Raw genomic sequence first — 22,445 nt, 5'->3', positions numbered from 1 at the left:
GAGCAAATACGATGATCTCTTTCTCCGGGGACATTGCGTCTCTTGCTGGTGTCTACCATTGCCTGAATTCAAGCAGAAGCCAAAGTCCAGGGGAGCCAAAGGAATGCAGCCCTGTTGGCTCAGCTCCAAAGGATCAAAAAGGGTCAGGGATGCTTCTTGATCAAAGAGGGGCAAATAGGAAACATCAAGACCATCCATTATTTTATGCTATAGGAATGTTTTCTTCATCCTATAAAAAAGGAGTTGAATGTGTTTTTGGTAGACACTTAGAATGATTCTTAAATGATTAATGGGAAAAGTCATTTTCTTATTTTATCTAGACTTGGGTATTTGTCAACGTATTGCCATAATGATAATATTCTTGCTGCAAACTGACCATCCAGACTTACCTAAACCCTTTGAAGAGATAGGTAGTGTGGCCACACCTGGAGGGACCACAAACAATTTGAGGTCTGTTTCTATACATTGATGGCCTCATTTTGCTGATTTGTGTGTGTGAGAATGAAGATTTTTAAATTTAAATTTAGGAGAGATGCTGGTCTGTAGTTTTGTACTGCCTTGGTCTGCTTTTGCTATAGGGTGATACTGGCCTCCTCAGATTGGATGGGAAGGCTTTCCTTCCCTTATGTTTTCTTGAAGACGTTATGTAAGATTGATCTTTATTCTTTAAATGTTTGGTAGAATTCTGCAGTAAAACCAAAGAAAAAGGATTTCTTTCTCAGGAGCTTTTATATTACAAATTTCAAAAGTTAGAAAACTATTAAGAGTTGACTTAATTCTTCTTGGTTGAGTTGTAGCAACTTGTGAATTTTAAGGAACTGGTCATTTCTTCTAAGTTGTCAATTTTATGAGTATGAAATTTTTATGAAAGCATTCTTTTTTTAACTTTTAAAGAACTGTAAGAGTTGTAGTCATATCCCCTATTTCATTCCTAATATTGATGACTTGTGCCTTCTTTCTTTTTATTTTTATCTGTCTTGCTAGAAGTTTATCAATTTCCTTGCTTTTTTCAAAGACCCAGCTTTGTGTTCCATTGATTTTTTCTTTTTTCTTCCTATTTTGTTTGACTTTTATTATTTTTCTTAATTTCCTCCCTTCTGCTTGTATTGTGTTTATTTTTTTTCTACTTTCTCAAGGTATGAAGTTTTATTACTGGTTTCTGACCTTTTCTAATTTCTAATGTAAGCATTTAGTGCTATAACTTTCCCTCTCAGCACTGCTTTAGCTGCATCCCACATATTTATTTTGCCATGTTGTGCTTCCATTTTCATTAAGTTCTGTGTATTGTAAAAATTTCACTGAGGTTTCCTTTTTGAACTATGGATCATTTCAAAAAGTGTTATTTAATTTACACATTTACAGATTTTCTTATTGTCTTTATCCTATACTGATTTCTGTTTTGTTTTTTTTTTTACCATTAGAGTTGGAATCATGCTCTGTATGACTTCAGTACTTTTAAATTTGTTGAGCTTTGTTTTATGGCTCATGATATGATCTATCTTAATGATGTTCCATGGACACTTGGAAAAAAATGTGTATTTTGTCATTGTGGAGTGGCATGTTCTGTATCTATCATTAAGGTCCTGTTTGTGTTCCTCGTGACTTCTATATTCTTGCTGATTTTCTTTCTAGTGGTTTCTGAGAGAGAGAGATGTTGAAATCCCTAACTACAATTGTGGATTTATTTATTTGTGTCTCCTTTTACCTCTATCAATTTTTGCTTCACACATTTTGAGACTATGATGCTTGGTGTGCACGTATTTAATATTATTATGGCTTCTTGCTGGGTTGATCCTTTTATCCCTATGTAATGTTCTTAAGTTCCTCTGTGTCTCTAGGAATTTACTTTGAAGTCTATCTTATCAGATATTAATATAGCCACTCCTGCTTTTCTTTTAAAAAAATTAATGTTTGTGTGGTATATCCTTTCTCAACCTTTAATTTTTGACATATTTATGAAGTGCTTTTCTATGAAACAGCATGCAGTGCCCCATATTTTTTTATTCACTCTGCTCATCTCTTGTCTTTAGATTGGTGTATTTAGGCCGTTTATGTCTCAGGTAACTGGTGATGTGTTAATGTCTAAGTTTGGCATTTTATTACTTGTTTACTGCTTGTTGTCCTGGTTCTCATTTCTGTTTCTCTTTTCTTGACTTCCTGTGTTATTTGAACATTTGAAAAATTTCATTTTAATCTATTTATGTATTTTAGTCTATATCCTCTGTTCTAACAGGACAAAAAGTGTTTCCCAGGCTGGGCTGCTTGTCATGGTGGAATCCCCTGACAGGTGCCCTTAGAAGGGTGTGACAGGCTCATGAGGACAAAGAAGCTTCTGGAACCTGGCTGCTTGCGTGGTCTCTTGCCTGTGCTGTGTGGCAGCCTTGGAATCCCCTCCAGAAGGGGCATAACAGAATATTCAACATAACAGAATAAATGCTGTGCATTTATTTATGAAATAGGTAAAATAATTTATTTCATGTTCTCTCTATTCTTTGAGCATCGCTTTTTGTCATCCGTATCTTCCTGTCTCAGACTCATCACAGCCTATTGGTATCAGCATTTTACTATCTTTAGTGTAGTGTGAAAACTTCATTTCCATTCACTGCTTTCACCACTTTTAAATACCTTTCTCATGAGTATCAGGTGGTATTATAATTTTTGTTTCAGTCATTAAATAAGATTTATAAAATCCGCAAGGATAAATACACTGTGTTGTATACATTCAGTTTTTTTCTTTGTTCTTCGTTTCTTCCTGATGCTCCAAGATGCTTCCTTTTGTTGTTCTTTCTGTTTGAATTTCTTTATTGAATCTTTAAGAATAAAGATTTTTCTTTGTTTTTTCTTCATTTGAGAATGCTTTTATTTCCCCTTCATTCCTGAAAGACAGCTGAGCAAGATATAGAATTTGTAATAAACATCTTTTTTCTTTCACTACTTGCAACTTCCTTATAACCTCCATAGTTTTATTACAGAAACCCAGGGACATACGAATTGGTGTCCCTTATAGGTGGCACATCATTTCTCCTTGGCTGCTTTCCAGATTTTTTCTTTGTCTTTCATTTGTTGAAATTCAAATATGATATGTCTTGGTATGGATTTCTTTGGATTTATCCATTGCTAAGCTTTTTGAATCTTTTCCCACATTGAGGAAGTTTTCAGCTATTATTTCTTTCAGTCATCTTTCAGCCCCATTCTTTTTCCTTTTTTTCTAGGAATATGTTAAGATGAATATTGGAGTTTTAGTTGTCCTACAGGTCCCTGAGGCTCTAGTCTTCTCTTTTTAAAATTTTGTCTATATTCTCTCTGTTGTGAGATTGAATGAATGAATTCTGTCGATCTGTTCTGAGGTATACTGATTCTCCTCTGTCATCTCCACTCTCTGAGTCTGTTTTCTTTGTATTGTATCTTTTATTGATGTAATTTCCATTTGCTTTTTTTATAACTTTCATTCCTTTGATGAGATTTTTTCCCATGTGTTTCAAGAGAATTTGTAGTTTATCTTGAAGTGTTCTTACAATGGCTGCTTTCAGACCTTTGTCAGACAGCTAGCTCCATCTGACAAGTTTCTGTGTCGGCATGGGGCGGTTTCTCAAACAGATTTTCATTTCCTGGGCTCTTGCTATGCCGAGTCCCTCTCAGCTGTGGCCTGCACACTTTGTCATGTGTTAGGAGGCGCTGGGATCCTATTTACTTGTATCTTTTGTTTTAGCAGAAAGTGGCCCTGTTTATATTCAGCGTACAGTTTGTGGCCTACTTTGTGGGCTGTGGTTCCACTGACAGCTTTATTTCCAAAGCCTTTTCCGTGTTAGTTTGGTCTGTCTGACTGAATGTGAGCAGCTCGGGCTCCCACGGTCCCTAGTGGTGTCTCCTGAGGAAGCAGAAGTGGTTTTCCCAGGCTGGGATGTGGGGCATCTTGAGGTGAGAGGAGGCGGCCCAGGCCTGCGGGGAAAAGGAGGCTCCCCGAGCCCGCACGCGTGTGGGCCGACCCCCTGCCCGTGCCCAGCAGCTGCCCCGCGCTCTCTGGCAGAGGAGGGGATTTAGGCTGTGCGAGATGAGGACACTTCTCAGGCCCTGCTGTCTGTCGATGCTCCTCTGCTGATTCTACCCACCCACCTCGGTGTGGCCAGTGTGAGAGGACTCGGGGAGACTTCCTTGGCCAAGGACTTGTTGTCCCAGGCTGGGCTGCCTGTCATGGTGGAATCCCTTACTCCACTTCAAGTGGAGTGACAGGCTAATGAGGACAAAGAAGCTTCCAGAACCCAGCTGCTTGTGCGGTCCCCCCTGTGCTGGTGGCAGCCTTGGGGCACCCCCGAGAAGGAGAGCGCCTCTCCCGATGCAGCCCCTTGCTGGTTTGGCCTTGTCCACCTGGTGTTCACCTGGGCCCCTGGGGCACAAGTGGCCCGACCTTGGCTGCTTCTGATGCTAGGCTGGGACTCAGGAGGTGCTGGGCCTGCGCTGCCTCCTGCTGGGCACTGCTGGGTGCTCCTCGAGGTTCTGGGTCCCACACTGGATCGCCTTTATCTTACCTGCTCTCACAACCCCCTGTAGTGGCCTTTTGTCATTGTCAGGACGAGGGGAAGGCACAGGCAGATCTGTGCTGCCTCGTCTGGATCAGAAGTCCAGGTCTGTTTTACACTCAGGAAGACATCTTCCTGAAGGAAGCCGTGGGAGGTGGAAAAGCCTGCACAGAGGCAGAAGGGGTGGACGGCCTGCAGCCACTTTGGAAACCCTGGGTGGCTGAGAACTGCCCTAGATGACAAGCACATCATCTCTGCATGAGTCTGCCTTCTGCTTCATCCAATTGTACGTCTTTTGTTTTCTTTATTAATTCTCTATGCAAATGGATACGTAAAGTGATAACCATACCACATTGGGTTTATTCTTGCACGGCTTTGGCACTCCCAGGGATTTAGACCCTTGAAGAAAAGAAATCTGTTATATAATTTGCATTATTATTTAGCAGTGAATGAATTGATGGAATAGTAAAAGGGCTAATAGTGGTTATTGAGCTTATAAAATTTTAGATATGCATATGAAGAGAGACAGTCACATGTAACTTTATTCCTAGCCCCTTGTGGCATTCTGAGTGCTTTGATTTAAGTTGTATGTAAAATAAGTTATTTTATTATGGCAGTTAAACTGTGGTATATTTGTGTGTGTGCCTATACGGTATCCATTAGTTCAATGGGCTTAAAAGTGAGTGTCCTCCTCCCTTTGGGAAGAAAATGTTAGCATTTCTTTTTCTATTTATTTTTATCTCATCGTCCTTTAACTTATGTGTTGTTGTCTTGCCAATGGGTTTCTGCCATGGGCAAGTTCACTGTGGATTCAATGTGACCAAAGAAATGACAGTAAAACATTCTTGGGGTGAAAGGGTTATACCCAACTTTATCTCCATGGTGGCAGGTCAATCACCAAAATCTCCTCCACTCAGAGCCAGTCTGCGTGCAGCAAGCTGGTCTCTGCCTCTGGGCCCCTCTGCCTGCACATCCGTCCTCTGGGGCCTCTCTGCCTGCACAGCTGTCCTCTGGGGCCTCTCTGCCTGCACAGCTGTCCTTTGGGCCTCTGTCCTCAGCACTGCCACCACTCCAGCCTCTGCTCTGCTCTCTTACAGCCATGCCACCATGTCGCCAGGAGCACTGGGCAGAGCTGTTTATATAGAGTCAATAATGATGCATTGCCCACGTGTGTAGTGAGCTAGCCAGCCAGGGCCAGGTGAGAATCCTGGCCACAGTAACCTGCACTTTATCCACCCTTGTGTATATTTAAAAATGCCACAACAGAATAGCCATACATGCATAACATTTTGAAAATTACACAATTCAGGGCACTGATTTGGGTGTAAAGTGATAGTTTTGCAGAACACACACATCAGTCTTAGAGGCTCAGAGGAAGAAACATTTTTGAAGTTGTGCACAAGAGAAAGAAATCTGAGTGGACAGGACAAAACTTAGACCTGGGATGCAAGAGAGTGTATCTGCATGATTTAACAGGAAAAGTCACCTATTGCTGCTTCCACGGGGGCCTAATCTGCCCATAAAAATTGCTTGCCCTTCTCTACCTCTGCCCCCTAAACTCCTTACCCTGCTTTACCATTTCTTTTTCCATAGCACAGATACTGACTAACTTACTATATCATGGACTTGCATCCATGTTCGTGAGTTGTCTTTCTTTCCCCAGCCAGGATATAAGTTCGTGAGGGCAGGTGTCTGCTTGCTGTTCTCACAGTGTAAACCAGACACCTCCAGCAGTCCCTGGGTCAAGTGGGGATTAACTAAATATTCGTTAAATACTTGACCAATAGCAGAGTACAGGGCTGGCTTATCAGTTTTAGGATTTAGGGATTTTTGTTAGCAGTTGTAGCTACAAGGTCAGGAAACTTTCCTGTTCTTTTTCTCTGCATAAACATAAACTATGTTAGGAGGTGAGGTTTCAGATGGGTTCTGCTAGCTGAAAGGCGGCTTAGAGAAAAATTAGAGGTATGATTGACATGGAACATGAGGTCTGTTTCAGGTGTCCTGTGTAATGATTCATTATCATCTATACTGTGACATGACCACCACATTAAGTGTACTTATCATCTGTCACCACGCAGTTTCCAGATTTTTTCTTGTGATGAGAAATTTTAAGATCTACCTTCTTAGCAACTTTTAATTATGCAATAAGTATATATATTTTTTGATAGTGCAGTTAAGTGGGACAGTGGTTCTGCATCTTAGAACCAAAGAACCGTGTTGAGATAGTTGAGCTGAGTAACGGTCAGTGCACACGGAGCCTCCACCCAGGGAAGTGAGCCCTCGCTGGCGCTCTGTGGCCACCCCTCTGGCATGGCGGGCAGCCGTGGGTCTGTTCTTAAATCATATGCTATCTTTTCTACTTGTTTACGCATTGCTTTCTAAATTTCTTTTATTGCTTCATTTGTCTTCCCTGTTTTTCCTGTCCAAATAGATTATAAATAGTGCAGAAGGTTTCCAAATAGCAGAGGGTGTCTGCATGCCTACTGAGCATGTTGGAAAGATGTTGGGAAGGGTCATTCACTGTTAGTTTTATTCTCAGGGGATTAGAAAGCTTTTCAGTTTCAAGAGTCCTTAAATAAGAATGTTATCTTAGGAGCACTTTCTAACGGTATGTTTGATTAGTTATTAACTGACCATCTGCTGAGCTAAGACGAGGACGGAGTGGTAAACAGGAGTAGATTCAAGAGGAAAAATGAGGAACTCTTGGGGAAAGTGGACGAATCTTGAAGGGGAACATTGCTTATGCTTTGTTTAGGTTTATGTGGGGCTGGCTTTGTACAGAAATGGTTGTTTTCATTTTTTTATTCATCTGCTCTGCTTTACAATGTATGTCTTAAGTGTTGAAAGAGGCTAGTGACTTACCACTTGTTTCACTGGGTAACATAAAAGCTTTGGTTCTGGTACTTGATATAATTTAGCAGAGGCTTTTTGAGTGTTTTCTGTGATTCACTAAAGTAACAGCATTTTTAATGATTCCTGGTACACAACCGATGAAATACAGGAAAATAAAGCTCAGATGCCTCGGACAAACCTTAATCTACCTGCTCCTCTCGCTTCTCTCTTGCCAGCCATCGCGCACGCGCTCCTCCGGCCTTGTGTCCCCAGATGCCTCTTTGACTCTGCGTCTGCCTTGTCCCCTCTGTCATTGAGGCCTGTTGTTACCTCCCTATCGCTCACGTCCTACGCTTCTTTCTGCGGGGCAGAGCCCTCTGGTTTTCTTTCCGAGTGTTGTAATAATGTTCCAGCTTGTTTCTGAACTGCTGCACTTTCTCTACCAGCCCCACATTCCCACAGCCTCTAACCAAGTTAATGTTTCTATTTTTCCAGTTCTGGACATACTTACTCTGTGGCACTAAAGCTTTCTAGTTTCATCTCGCCTTGTGAAAGTTAGTAGGAGCTCTCCAGGTTTGCATAGATGATCCTCCACAACGCACACACAGTCCTTACAAGGGTTTTCCCTATTACTGCCCTACAGTAATGTGTATAGCATATCACAGGAGCATAGTAATGAGAAATAGAACATGTCTCTTTTAAAAGATGAACATTTGTCTTGGTCAAACTTGATTATTTAGGGTACCTTATAAGGCTATAATGTATTAACATCTCAGTTGCTTTTGCTCAGGGTGTAGGATATACTTACATTATAAAATGATTCTAAGTGTATTGACAAGTATGCTGTCTTCCTATTTTTAAACATCCCCTCGATCGCAGAACTCCATCATAAAGCCGTGCCATTCTGAAGAACTTCCTTGTCCCACCTCCAGTGTCTGCTAGCTGTCCTTGAATTCATTGTAAAACTTTGCATTGGCTTTCCTCCACCATATAGGATAGTGATTTGCATGTTTACATCACCCTCTGTTTCTCCACAACTTGAGACCAAACTTCTTGAAGATAGACGTATTTTTAAATGTCTCTTTTAGTCCTTATAATGCCCAGACACGTGATTTACTGACTTGCGAGAGGAATGCATTTCAAGGGATTTTCATTGGTTTGTTTCTGCTGTTATTGTGGCTGCAGCAGGGCCATTTCTCCCAGCGTGATCTTACATGGAAATTCTTGGAAGGGGAAAGAAAAGAAACTCATTCTGATTGGCAGAGGAGAGATTGTTATAGTCTTCCCAAAAACCCTCTTTTCAGCTACCCCTAGCTAACTGCAGAATGCCTATGGCTTGACTCAATTTTGTCTGAAAGTGACAGTATTCAGCTTATATGTCACCATCAAGCTTGAGAGGCCTTTTCATATCACCGCCTCAGTTGTTTATCTTAAGTCTTAGATTTGTGCTTGGAATAAGCCTTAGAAGAATACTTGAAGATTATGTGGGCTGGAGGTGAACTTGTGTTTCATACAATTGTGTTGTCCATTTAGCGCCAAATTTCACCCCTGATAAATACCATCCTCTCTGTTGGAGATATCTAGAAATTGAAGGAAAGGAAGTCGGAAACACAACAGAATTAGATGCTCTCATCAATCAATGACTTAGAAGGGGAGTGCATAGGTTTTTCCCATGCTCTCAAGCCTTTTAAAGGAAGAAAGCAGACATATGAGAAAGCTGGCATTTTGCACGCAGACAGGAGCAAAGACAGCGACCGACGGGTTGGTTTGCAGCAGAGCATCCTGTGCTATCCCGAAAGGTTTGGGTCGTCAGCGCCGGAGGCCGGAGCACTCAGACAAAAATAACCCGGCTCTGAGGGAGCAGACAGGTTTGGTTGGACAACTTTCCTGTAAGTGTGGGAAAGGGTTCTGCTCTTGGTGGATAAAAATTGCCTCAAGTTCTGATCTGCAGAGGTACCAATTCTGCTCATCTCTGGAGCTATTGCCAGTCAATCAGTAGGACAAGAAATAGTCTAAATACAAAGGAAGTTTTCAGAAAAGGAAGAGAGCAGAGGAAAAGGATATAAAAGGAGAATATGAGATGCTGTTTGCTTTCAGGGTATGCAAATCAAGGCGACAGGTTTCGGTGTCCATGAACAGAGCATCTGAAACAGCCCAGCCTCCCGCCTCGCGCCCCCTCTTCCCCTCGTTCCCCGTTCTTCCTTCTCCCTCCTCTTCCTTCCTCTTGATGCTCCTTCCCTTTTACTTCCTGTTGCACATCTATCAGGATGCCAAGTGGGATATTTCCTGTCATCTGTTGTTTAGGAATTCCAGCTAAAGCACAAAACTGCTGCAGAAGGAGGGCAGGCAAAGGATTGGCCCTCACTGCCGGTGGTGAAGGGGCAGGCGAGCCAGCTCAGCTGCCCTGTGGGTCAGCGCGTCCAGTCTCAGCACACAGACGATTCTGTGTGCGAGCACCGTGACCCCGGGGCCCGGTAGGCAACGTCACTGAGGCCAGTTCTCTCAGAATTGCTGGCAGACATAATTACCCAGTGATTCTGAAGAAAGGGAGTATGGCGACTCACTTTTCAGATTAAGGTCTGCTTGTGACCCTGACTTTCTGGTGCATTCTGTCTCCATGTTAACAGGAAGGGAACAGAATTGTTAAGAGAGCCCAGGACGGGGTTAGAAGCAGCCAGTGCAGGACCACTGGCTCTCATTGGTTTGAGTGGTTCCCTGTGGGTCAGCTAGCAGGTGGCTGACCTTGAACCGCTTTTCCCCAGGAGGACACTTCCAGGGCGAGGGGATCAGCAGCAGAGCCTGCTGAGAACATTGCTGGTGGCAGAGCCATTCGGGGAATGAAGAATCTAGCAGCACGTTTCCCCTGGTAAAGAAACTGTACAGTGGGGTGTCCCCACTTGTGGATGTCCTGGGAGATCACAGGGTCTTGCCTAAGAGAGACACTTGCCATTCAGAGAGAATTCAAGGTTAGTCCCCGTGGGCAATGGGAGGCCAGTAAGAGCACCTTGTACGTCGGTCCAGACCATCCCAACAGAGCCAGATGAATGGGCGTGCAGAGGCGGGCGAGCAAAGGAACCTCCCAGAAATTGGCCACCTGGGCTCTCCTGCTTGGTCCTTTGAGCCGCAAGAAGGGAGAAGCAGCAGCTACATCGGCGGAATATGAGATGGAACTGAAACTGGGCTTGGTTGACTCAGAGTGGTGGGAACATGGAATGTGTTCAGGGTGACGCCAAGCAGGTGGGACCTCAGTAGAGCAGGGTGAACATGACCACTGCATGAGTCACTTTGTGTTTGTCTTGGCTGCGGTCCGAATATCTGTGTGCCCCCCTCCCCTGTTCAGATGTTGAAATCTTAAATCCTGAAAGGTGGCGGGGCCTTTGGGAGGCAACCTAGGTATGAGTGTGGAGCCTCATAAGAGGGATCGGTGTTCTCCTAAAGCAGACCCGCAGGCTCCCCAGTCCCTTCCCATGTGAGGACTCGGGAGAAGTCTGGCCAGGAGGGGGGCCCTCCCCTGACTGTGCCGTGGGGACACATTCCTGTTGTTTATGTTTGCGATACTTTGGGACAGTGGCCCGGATCGACTGAGACAGTCACCTCACAGTTCCTAGTAGGTCAGGCACACCTCCCGCTCTTTGGGTGCATCGCAGCCCCACCTGTCCACCTGCCCCGAGGCCGACAGCTGGTGGCATGTAGCGGGCTTGCGTGAAGGGTTCCGAGAATTCAGTCTTCTGGGTAGCCAGCATGGTTAATAATTATCTAGTTCTTTGATTCTAATAACTTGACCCTAATAATTACTGTGGTTCTAAGTAAGCTGCTAATGGTCTGATTTGTCATGCTAGCTTCTGCTCTTTGTGACAAGTTTTTATAGGAACTACTCAGTGACAGTGATTGGTGTTCTTTTCATTTTCTATTAAATGAAGATAAGGAACTTTGACACACTGCGTTTTCTGATTTTGGTGTCTTTAGGCATCAGTTTTTATTTTTTAAGAAGAGACCCATTCCACCCAAGCATGGATTCAAAAGCAGTAAGCCTGAAAGAAATTATAACGGATGGCATGCGACAGGATGGCTCATGACAGGCCGTCCCAGACGTCAGTGGGCGGGGACGTGGGCTTAGCAGTTGCTGTTGTGGACTATGCGGCACTTCAGGATCTTGAGGTAGTTGTCGATCTTATGCGAATCCCTGCGCAGGCAGTGGAGCAGGTTATAAAAAGCGAAGAGGCGAGCGTCCTCATCGGCCATCCGCAGGGACGGCAGTCCCGCCCACACGGAGGAGACCTCGTTTTCTTTCACTCCAGGGTGAACCTAATTGCCAAAAGGGGAGTGACTTGTCACTGGTGTTGGCTGGTCTCTGTTCCTTTGCTAACTGTCAGATTCGGATTCGGGGACACGAATGTCAAGCCTTCCAGGCAGGTTTGGGCCCTTGTGCCAGGGTGTGAGAAATCCGCAAGCGATCTGAAAACTAGAGGCAGAGCTCAGGGAGGGGGCTTCACCAGCACGTGTGTGACCCCAGACGAAGTATGTTTGCAAGGGAGTGGATGGACAGAGAACCCTTAAGTCACTGTCTGAATGCAGATGCGGGAGTGGCCAGGAGGCCCTCGGGGACTTGCCTCGATTCTCTCACCTGAGGAGCCATTTCCCGCCTGGATCTTATCTCTGACGGGCACTCTGTGCTTTGTTTCTTTTGACTGTAATGGCCTTGATAGTTTTCCTGCTTTGAACTGATGCTACTGTCCATGTAAGTGTATTAACTAAAGATGTTAGAAGTGAGAGGATCTGCTTGAAGATTTAAGGTGCAGGTAGCCTGCCAGTGACCAGCAGGAGGCCTTCTCAGTCCACCCAGGACAGACAACCCACAGATTCCTCTGGGGAATGGCTGCTTGTGTGAGGACTCTGGGGTGAGAGATGCTGGGAAAGGACCTGTGGGGATGCTGAGACACCCTGGATCTGAGAGACCACAGGTGTCTCGGCACCTACGAGGTCAGCTGCTGTGGAGAGCTACTAGGGACGAATGTGGATTGACCGTAGGCCCTGGTCTGCTAGACTCTCCTGCAGAGTAAGAATCCTTTTGCCTGGGACTCTCCAGGAGGATGTAAAGCGTGTGTGGGTTTGTGTGTGTTTGTTGATCTGTGTTATGTTTATTTATGGCACCTAACCACGCAGACAAAATTTACTGTTAAAAGAGATAGGGATTTGAACAAGAATAAGTAAGTAAGTGGGAAAAAAAGAACAAAATGAAGCATTTTAGAATAAGTTAGGGACCTCTGAAAGTAGGTCCATAGTAGTGAAGAAAATAATGTGGATATCTAAGTGTTTGTTTCATATACCCTAGGTTAAAATGTGCTCTGCATTTGTGTTGGATAGAATATTCTCCCATGAAAATGATGGAAATGGCACATAACGTGCCTTATTCCCAGTAAGAGAAATATAAAATTGCTCCTGTTATAAGTATAATCACATATATACTTCTTTGCATGATCTTTATTTACAAGAACTTCAAAAAGCTGTTTGGGTTTTACTAATGCTGAAATCATCCCAAGTGGAGATATTATTGCAAATATTAACTCAGTCTAAATATGACCAAATATTTGGGGAGATTAAATGCAATGATGAAAGTTTTGATTTTGAAGCTACCCTCAAAACAAAATTTAGGATTAGACAACTCTCTGTAAATTGGAAAGTAAACTCCAGGGAAGGTGTACCACCCTCTTTTGTGACCCACTGAAATCTTGTGCGTATGGAACAGCGCTGCTACCATGACCTCATCTTTTCCGTCTCCTAGGCTCCCTGAGAGGGTGAGCATGGGGGTGGGAGACACATCAGTCAATCTGTTTCAGTTTCCTCTATTTTCCCTTTCTATCCTTTGGTGTGGGGAGAAAAGAGAAAGAATGTGAGAATTCCACGAGTGGATGTCCTGGAATACTTTGAGGAGAACATTTGTCTGTGGATTCTATTCTCCAGTTTTCTTTCCCTCAAAGGTGTGTTACCGCCCTGTCCCCGAGCAGGGGTGAGCCCTTGGTGTGCAAGCATGGAGGAGGCTGCCCGTTCCAGGAGCGCAGTGGGGTTCTTGGGCCCAGTGACCACAGCGTCTATCACTCCTGTGACCTATTCTGCGCTTGCTCTGTGTAACAGCAAGCTAGGATGTACAGTACCTCAACTCTTGTTCTGAGAAGTGAGGTGCTCCATATTCATTCCCCGTCCCAGAGGTCACCTCTTTCATTAATGAGGAAAAGGAGGGTCCGGGGGCTGCTCACCTGGCCGACTATCTTCTCCATGCCCTCCAGGAGGCGTTTGTTCTGTTCTTCGATCTCTATCGCTCTCGACAGGATGGCATCGGGGGCCTCCCGCATGCCGCGCACTTCCGCGACCAGGTGGTAGAGAGGGCCGTTCCAGGAGCGCAGCACCCCGAGGACCAGGTTCAGGAGGTCTTCGTGCTGAGCGGCCGCACAGAACAAGCCCGTTGGGTGAGCATGGTGAGACAAAAGGACCTGGGCTCAGAGGCCGACCCAGAGCATCTCTCTGTTACTCCTGTGTGTATGTAAAATGTAGGTGCTAAAGTTGTAAAAGCATAGAACTTAAGCTGCTGGCTTATACTTCGCTAAAGCAATCTAAAATAATCTGACTTATTCAACTACTTATTCTGATGAGAGTTCTAACTTGTAATGGAGAATTTTGTTTTCCTTCTGAAATTCTACCATCTTTCCGTTCAGTGCGTCGCTTTGCATTTGCTCAGCTTGTCCTCGGGGAGGAAGCAGTGTGTTGCCGGAACGCAGTATGCCTGTGTCTGGAGCACGTGGCCCAGGGGAGAGAGTCCACCCGTGTCAAGGGCAGAGAGCCCGAAGCATTGTCACCCAAAGATCCAGTCATAATAGTGAGTCACACAGCTCAGTGACGTATTAATTTGTGGCCTGCAGTTCCTGATGGTGGAACAAAGAGCGAAGAAGACGGATTCACACACACCCTCCCCTGACCCGCGCTGGCCCCGGCCGTAGGCCGCTGCCAGAGTGTCTGCGTGTGGACACACGCCGGTGAAGCAGCGGGCACACGCTTCCCTTGCCAACAACACCACAGGTCTCACAACGCAGGGAAAGGAAGGGAAGAGTGGGGAAGGGCCGCACAAGCACCGCGGAGGGAACGCGCCGGCCACGGGCGCCAGGAGCCACGAGAGCCGCCGGTGGGCCGTGGACGGAGCGCCGCCCGCCGGGTGGCAGCGAGTGAGGGTCTGCGTCCAGTGAGGCCCCGACCCCCTGCTCACCACCGGGTGGCCGGACACACCCCATATCTCCGCAGACCTGTCTCCTTTTCTCAGCAATTGTGGCAGTGCCTTGTTAGAGGATTTTTCCTCTAACAAGTGAGGAGTCAAGACAGTGATTCACAGAAACGGCTTTGCAGACTGTCCGGCACTGCGGTTGCCCGCAGGACATTGCAGCTCCCCTCCTCTTTCTTTATTTTATCGTCGTCAATATGATTAATGAGTTTAGCAGAAGGAATGAGTTCTGGCACTGTTAGCAAAGTTGTGAAGAGAGAACAGATTGTATTTATGAGGTATGTAGGTGAACGTGCTTATTTTAAGCCATGTTAAGACTGAGGGTAAGGCAGAGAATCAGAAGGAAGAGATTAAAATCATTAAAACCCATCAGAGGCAGGACAAATGATGGGGGCTCGAAACATGGTCCCTGGTACCATCAGCATAGAGCGATACTCGCCATCACGAGAAGCAGAACAGAAACGTACAGAACCCAACTTGGGAGGAGACATCCAGTGAGTAGGGGGTGAAGAGGCGTCAGCCAAGAATGAAGAGAGAAGTAGGTGTCAGGCGGCGAGCCTTGACGGTCCGGGAGAGATGGTGCAAATGGAGTGGTACCACCGGCGTTACTGCTGTCGGTGCAGGGGCCGCGCGTGGTATGTAGTGAGCAAAACTGTATTTGCATTTCTTACACGTCCGTGAGTACTGGAAACCTTACCCTTTACAGTGCACTTCTGGGTCTAAGGAAGGGCTAAAACATCGTCGTCTGCATAGACAGCTAATAGATGCGTTATTTATTGTGCTGCTGCGATCTTCCATCAGCATTTAGTTTTACTGGTAACTCCTGAGCCACATAATGGAATTTCTCTCCTTATCTGCTCTCCCTCCGTGTTTCTCTGCATGTGCAATTACCGTCACCCGTTACAGAGCCTCTGAAGATCCACAGCACGGCCATCCCAGCCTGCTGCCTCCCGGTTCTGGTGAGAAATCTGGAGAAAAGACTCACCCGGATCTGTTGGGCTTGCTCCTTGTCCTCAGGGGTAGAGAGGGATGAAGTGTGGCAGCTGTTGATGGCCTTGGTAATGAACCCCCGGCCCTGGGCATATCGTTTGTCCTGCAAGGGGCCAGGCAAATGCAATTAGTCAAGGCGGTTCAGGTATTGAGTAAATGGACCCAACACCAGAATATTAGCACATTTGATAAGTGCATAACTCTTTAAAAATGAGAGCTACATAAAAATTGAATCAAAAGAGTTGAGAGTCACCTTTCCCCTTTTATTGCTATTATCTCTATAAATGCATGTTTTTTCATTTAACTCTTCTAAATTCCAACCTTTTCCCTTCCCTTGTTTAATTTTGCCCTTTCCACATGTTACTATTTGGAAAGCAAACACTTAAAATACAAAAAAAAAAAAAAAAAAGGAAGAAACATTAAATGTTTTATTTTCATTTTTCTCTACTATTTGAACCAAATGTGTGCTTATGCAGCTATATTTAGCCATTTAATCTCTTGTTTACTGGGAGTCCAATCTGAAATACTCCCTTAATAGGCATTATAAAATTCTAACTTTCCTCTAATTAATCCCTGAATCCATACAACTGTACTTTATCATGTTCATCATAGATGCAGAATACAATTTTGTTGATTGTGATAAAATGGTAAGTCAGAAAAACAGTAGGAAATTTTGGGAAATATTAGGCAATGGACTGAGAATAAGAACAGAAAAGAAAGAAACTAACACATTGACAGAGAAAAACCACTTGTTAGCAAAAACTGTGGGAATTTGAAGACATTGCCAGGAAGATTTGGAAGACAATAGGTGACCAGTCAAAAATGGAAGATAAAAGGAAAGCTATTGAATGAAAAAAAATGATACAAATATACATTTATTGCAAAATTCAGTCACACTCTTTATGGAGACCCTTTGATTTATTGAAGCTCTAATCTACTGTCTGCTCCTTGGTTGACCTAAATGAGTTAAGATATAATTTTCCAAGTACCTTAAGCAGGAAGAGAATAATTGTTTCCAGTTCTAAGCCAACCATCTTACTGTAGTTCTAAACCCATACACTGGAAATCTTAGAACAGTTCTATTTGTAGCATTTTGTGGTTGCAAAAAAGCTATTAGTGCTCATTTGTTTTCCTGATGTGGTTCAGCTTTGTTTGACTCTGTTCAGTCCTCCCAGTTCACTGCTCTGCTCGTTTATGGGATGGCTAGTGTGTGGGGTGGAGAATGCCTAGGAAACATGCCCACGTAGAAGGACAAGAAATCAACGTGCTTCCTTTCCAAAGCCCTACCCCGAAGTGCTTTATGTCAGGTGTTGTTATGGACTGAATGTTTGTGCTCCCCCAAAATTTGTATGCTGAAGCCCCAACCCCAGTGGGGCCTTTATGGGGGTGATCGAGGTTGAATGAGGTCACAGGTGTGGAGCCCCTGATCCAGCAGGATTAGACACCAAACATTCTACCAAGCCTACCCCCACCCCCAACACAGGGAGAAGGCAAGATGAGAAGAAGGGATTGCTTATCGGAACACCCATCTCAGACTTCCTGCCCCCAGAACTGTGAGAAAATGAATTTCTGTTGATTAAGCTACAGACCAGATATTCTGTATGGCAGCTCCAACTGGCTAATACAGGTGCTTAAAATATTTTGGAAATTTTTAAACATAAAACGACTTAAAAGAAATTTAAAAAGCTACTACACTTCTGAAGAATCGTTGAGATTTCAGAAACTGTCCTTTTCTTCTGGTACATTTTATTAACTGATGGCTGCTTTTGCCTGCAGCGTGTATTGTTTGAAATGCAGCTGGCTCCGCTTTCTTGTTGAAAGTGTGCTATATAGCCCTGTCCCTCACAAGATGGGTTCCTTCTGGAAGAAGTGAGAAATATGGCACTTACAAATTCGCTGAACATTTCTGAGGAGAGTTTATGGATGTAGTGAGACAGGATGACGGCGCGGTCAAACAGGTCTCGGAGGGACACCTGGCAGTTGACAGCCCCACTGGGGCAGATGGGCAGGGGTGCTGTGCTCTTGCACAGAAGCAGACTTGACGCCAGCAGTAGGAGCGTGAATGACCCTGCTGGAGGGAGACACGAGCTGCTCTGAGATGACCTGTCCAGCTGAGGCCATCGGGAGGGCCCTGCCCCAGTGAGCCTCAGCAGGCTCGGGGCCAGCCTAGCCGGGGTGGGCAAGAGTCAACACCTGCTGTGCAAACTGAGGTATGATTGTATTTGCACAGTTACACAGTTTGAGAACTGGGTTCCCTGCATTTTTGTGCTGCTCCCAGAAGTGCTCTGTCCTTTGCAAACATTTGGAGCCTAAATGAATTCTGAGCCAGGGTGTTGAGGTCATTCTCTCAAGATAGCTTAATGTCTTGGGAGTTTCTGCAGACATTTAACAGCCAGGCTGTCAAGGAGTTTGTGATATTTTAACCCTGTGTTAACTGAAACATGCACGTCAGCTGCTGAAATGCAAGAACAGTGTAGTTGATCTGTTTGTTTTGCCCTCGTACCTGACAAGAATAATACCATACTTGACCGATTGCTACTATTGTGTCTGCAGAGAATTCTAACATAAAAATGATGCTGTAGCCTAGATCTGCTCACTTACCTTAATAGCCCTACGTGTTGTGTTAAATTTTTTATTTTTAATTTCACAGTAATGCTGTGAGCTGGCTTTGGCCTTCCTTGTTACCATCAAATTGTATTGATGGAGCAGAAGGCTCAGGAGACTAAGTGGGTTCCCCAGTGCTGTGACCAGCGGGCAGGGCGGCTGGCCACCGGGACTGTCCCCTCGCCGCCAGTCATGCTGCCTCGCGCCCGCAGTCTCTCTGTCTCGTGCGGGTCTCGAGGGCAGCAGGGGCCCTGGTGGCACAGCACATGTGTGGTCACTGCGACTGCGTGTGAAGGACAACATCTGGCCTTTGAGGGCGTGGTGATGGTGGCCCTCAGAAGCTGATTTTATTCACTTCTGCTGCTCTACCCACAAGACATTCACTTTGAGTATCTTTGACAATTAGCAGAAATGGTTCAGTCCTCAATTTGACACCTCAGCAGATGGACAGATATGGGCCTCTGATATATCAATAATTTACACTTTCAAAGGCAAGACTATATTAACATCACTTTTTAATGTGAGTGGAACTTCTCTAAAAAATATATGATATAAAAATCTGTTTATCAGAAAACTAAGCTCCCATGGAAAGCTCAGGAACTGTAATTGGATATGTCCACGATGAAAGTAAGCGAGCCCTAAAGATTTATGTGTGAAAAATATCTAAGCCTAAATACCTAAAAATATCTAAAAATTTCATTTGGTGTAGAATGTAACTAAACAAAGTTTTAGCTGCAGAATAAAAGGTATCAATCTTGTAAGATGGTTCATGTAACAGACTTTTAATTTTGCAAAAACATGGTGTTTCCAAAAGTTTACATTAGGTACCTCACAGTCCTGTGTTGCAGCTGAATGGATTCTTTAACTTTAGATGTAAATAAAAAGTGCTTTGCTGACAGAGGAATTAGAATGTTCTAGGAAATACATAGCTGAATAGATAATTCATTAACTGACTACATTTACCTGTACATTTATCATTTCTAGGACTTTCATGGTCTACGATGAGATAAAATAGGCAATGTTTTTGTTCTTCATTTCGTAAAATAAGCTTTCTGGTTGGTATGAGTTCCTTTTTCTTACAAATGTCAACCAAAAGAGTGGAGATGGTTAGTTACTGCTGGCCTGTTTTTCCTTCTGAAATGTCATATGGCTCAGACCCAATCGGCAAGGAGTTGTGAGAGGCGATCCTGCAACTGACGTCTCTGCTGCGGCTTCTAGCTGAATGTGTCCTCAGGTTGACTCACCTTGGCCGAACCACATTAGGGGCCCGGGAACCAAAAAGTGTTAGTTTCTGCCTTCCGGAGTTGTGATGATGGGACCTGTAGACACTTACGGCCTTACTCCCTCCCAGGGCTTCTCAGCCTGACAGCACTGGCGTTTGGAGCTGGGTGACTCCATGTTCTGCAGGCTGACCTATATGCATTGCAGTGTTTTAGCCACATCTCTCTGATCTCTACCCACTAAGTAATAGCAGCATTGCCACCCCACATTAAGGCACCCAGAACACCTGCAGACGTTCACAAAATGTCTCTGGAAGAAGGTGATTCCCCCATTTGAGAACCACTGTTCTTTTCTGTTGTGCCCTTTCATGACTGCTTTTATTCAGTAGCTCTGCTGACCTCTGTAAACCTGAAACTTCTCTCTCAGAGAATATTAGATAACATTTCAAACCAGTAACCCGCAAGTGTTGATAAAACCAACAATTCCACGAGCTGTTGCGCCTACCTTTCTGCGACAACCCTGTCTTGTCCATGGCGGTGGTGATGATTTCGAGAAACACACCTTGCGAGAGAAGATTTGGTAGTCCTCCAGCTTTCTCTGTCCCAGATATTGGGTTTATAAGCATTTGACATCTTCATGAATATATGTAATCAGGCGTTCTCGACTCTGCTGCCATTCGTCTATTTCCGTCACTAAAATAGCCCCCATAATTTCAAACATCGAATGGCATTTCATTCCTTATTCATATTCATATGAATGAACAACCTTCAGAGCATTTTGATTAATTAGACCAAAAGGAAATGAGAGAATTGATGAAGAGGAGATCGGGAGACTATTCTGGGTTAGAGGACCTGTAAAACTACATACGTCATTTACTTCAAAATTTACCTCCACTTCCCTGCAGTTTCTTGAATGTGGATGGCATCACTTGTGCTTAAGTGTGTCATATTTTATCAAGGGGTTTTCTTTTTTTCATTCAAAATTGCTAGGTGTAGTCAAGATTTCAAAACTAACCCACTACATACCGGGAAATAGACAATAAGGATCAGAAAGTAGGACTCTGATGTCCTCCTTATACTCTCTTTCCATGTCTCTCGTTTTTGTCTCAAGTTTACACATTCTGTCTTGTTCTTCTTAAAATGACACGTCTGTTTGGCATGTTGTTTCAGTGTGGGCATGTTTATGTGTTTATTTCTTTTGATTTTAACGTACATGTAAAGTTGTATTATCTTCCCCAGTTTACAGATTAAAAAACAGAGGCTTGGAGAGAGTAGATGTTAAGGATAGAGAAGTAATAGGTCCATGTGGATGCTGGCAGGATCCACATGCCAGCTTCAGAGGACATCAGGCGGGGTGCGAAGCAGGCCTGGAAGTGAGTCCTTTAACAGCCCCGCTATGCACCTGCCCGTAAGACGAACACAGTCCTGAGCAATCGTTTCCTCTGTCTTGGGGGACAGGTGGATTGACTGCTATCACCTTGCAATCACATGATTCCTCTGACCCCCGGCCTTTCTAGGACTAGGGTGACACAGATTCATCTTCCATGAGCTCAAAATTCCATCTGCTTTTTAGACATTTCCTAAATTAAATGACTATAATGAATGAGAACTAAGTTGTTGACGACATTCCCTGATCATCAAGCCCCTGCATCTGAAGCAGCCTGCGGTCTTTAGTCTCCATTTCACCTCATCTCTCACAGTGAACTGGTGGGTGAGGGAATTAAAAAAAAATCCCTTTCTATGGCATTGACTTTTTCTGGAGTTGCTGTGCCACCTTTGTGCTTTAGTGATTATCCAAGTGCTCTCATGGAGACCTGGAACTCAGCACAGACTAACGTCACCTAAAAACTACTCTCCCATTGCCTCAGCTTAAACAAGGCTAGATTTTGAATCACATGCATTAAATGTGATGACGCAGAGGCTCTCTCAGTTGAAAGCTGGGCCAGGCTTCTGTGCATTAGGTGTCCATTTTCTCCCCTGGACAGGGAAAGTCTGAATTATTAAGACAGCAGCTACGTGTGGTAGAGAAATGAAAGCTGCCCTACATTCCCTTCTCTCCTAGAAACATAAGAGTAAGAAAATCTGCCATAAAAATGGACAGCTTAATCTTAAAATGTGAAGGTGTTGCAGCTTTTGTGCATAGACAGGAAAAGAGTCACCTAAGAAAACCAGACTTGTGTTTATTCAGTGGAGGCCAATTGATTTTATGACTCCAAAGAGGTGCATATTTCTCTGGAAAATCTCTGGTGTGCTTCCTTCCTGCTTTACAGCCTCACATTCCCTGTTGATGGGCTATTGCAGTATCAAAATAATGCAAAAGGCACATTGTATGCAAAAAGCCATAGTTGTCCTATTTTCCTGCTACATATGTCACCCACTTTTCACCTTAATTTTTTTATGTCCTCTTTTGCAGATGTTTCCCTCTATGAAACCCTGCTCTTCATTTAGAGCAACAAAGAAATTCACGAAGGATGGAATTACCTGTTTTTATTTACAATAATTTGTTTGCCATGTTTGGTCTGAGGGTTTAGGGTTAAACTGAGAGCTAGTGACTGATTTCTGTCAGACAGCTGAATAAATAGTTCAATTGACGTTAAAACCTCCATGATATTTTCAGTCCCTAAACCTAACAGACAATATCACTGTCTTTTCTAAATGACTCTGGTTTTTAAGATTAGAAGCCTCAGGTTGCTTTGATTTCCAGTTAAGAATGGAGCTTTTACTTTCTTTATATTTTCTTTTGCTTATGTATTTTTAAATTTAGAATGATATTGCCTTTTCTTCTGTCATTTGTGATGCAAAAATATTTAAAATGCCTCCCATAACTTGAAAGATGTCTACTACAAGATATAGTGGGAAATATTAAAGAGGGAAAGAATTAAGAGGTTTAAAAATCAGAATGAATAGATCAATTTATATTAGTGATGAATTGCCTTTAGCAAAGTGAAATTTGCAAACGATTAAAGGTGTATTGTTTATGGAGTTAAAAATTCCAAATAGCCCTCTACAAAACTT

General features: G+C 44.0%; 2 protein-coding genes across 5 annotated transcripts in view; one reads left to right on the top strand and one right to left on the bottom strand.

Moving 5' to 3' along the window:
* Positions 1–22,445, top strand: part of LOC108389730 (uncharacterized) — a 603,223-nt gene that overhangs the window by 358,827 nt on the left and 221,951 nt on the right. The window lies entirely within an intron of this gene.
* Positions 10,398–19,963, bottom strand: PRL (prolactin). Its single transcript, XM_073225024.1, is given in 7 exon segments — positions 10,398–11,609; positions 11,611–11,654; positions 13,604–13,783; positions 15,602–15,709; positions 17,496–17,784; positions 18,355–18,493; positions 19,936–19,963. Coding segments are annotated over 7 exon segments (978 nt in total). The 3' UTR covers positions 10,398–11,419.

The sequence above is a fragment of the Manis javanica genome, chromosome 16 (genome assembly GCF_040802235.1).
Source record: "Manis javanica isolate MJ-LG chromosome 16, MJ_LKY, whole genome shotgun sequence".
Lineage (NCBI taxonomy): Eukaryota > Metazoa > Chordata > Mammalia > Pholidota > Manidae > Manis > Manis javanica.
This window is presented reverse-complemented; position numbering and strand designations above follow the sequence as displayed.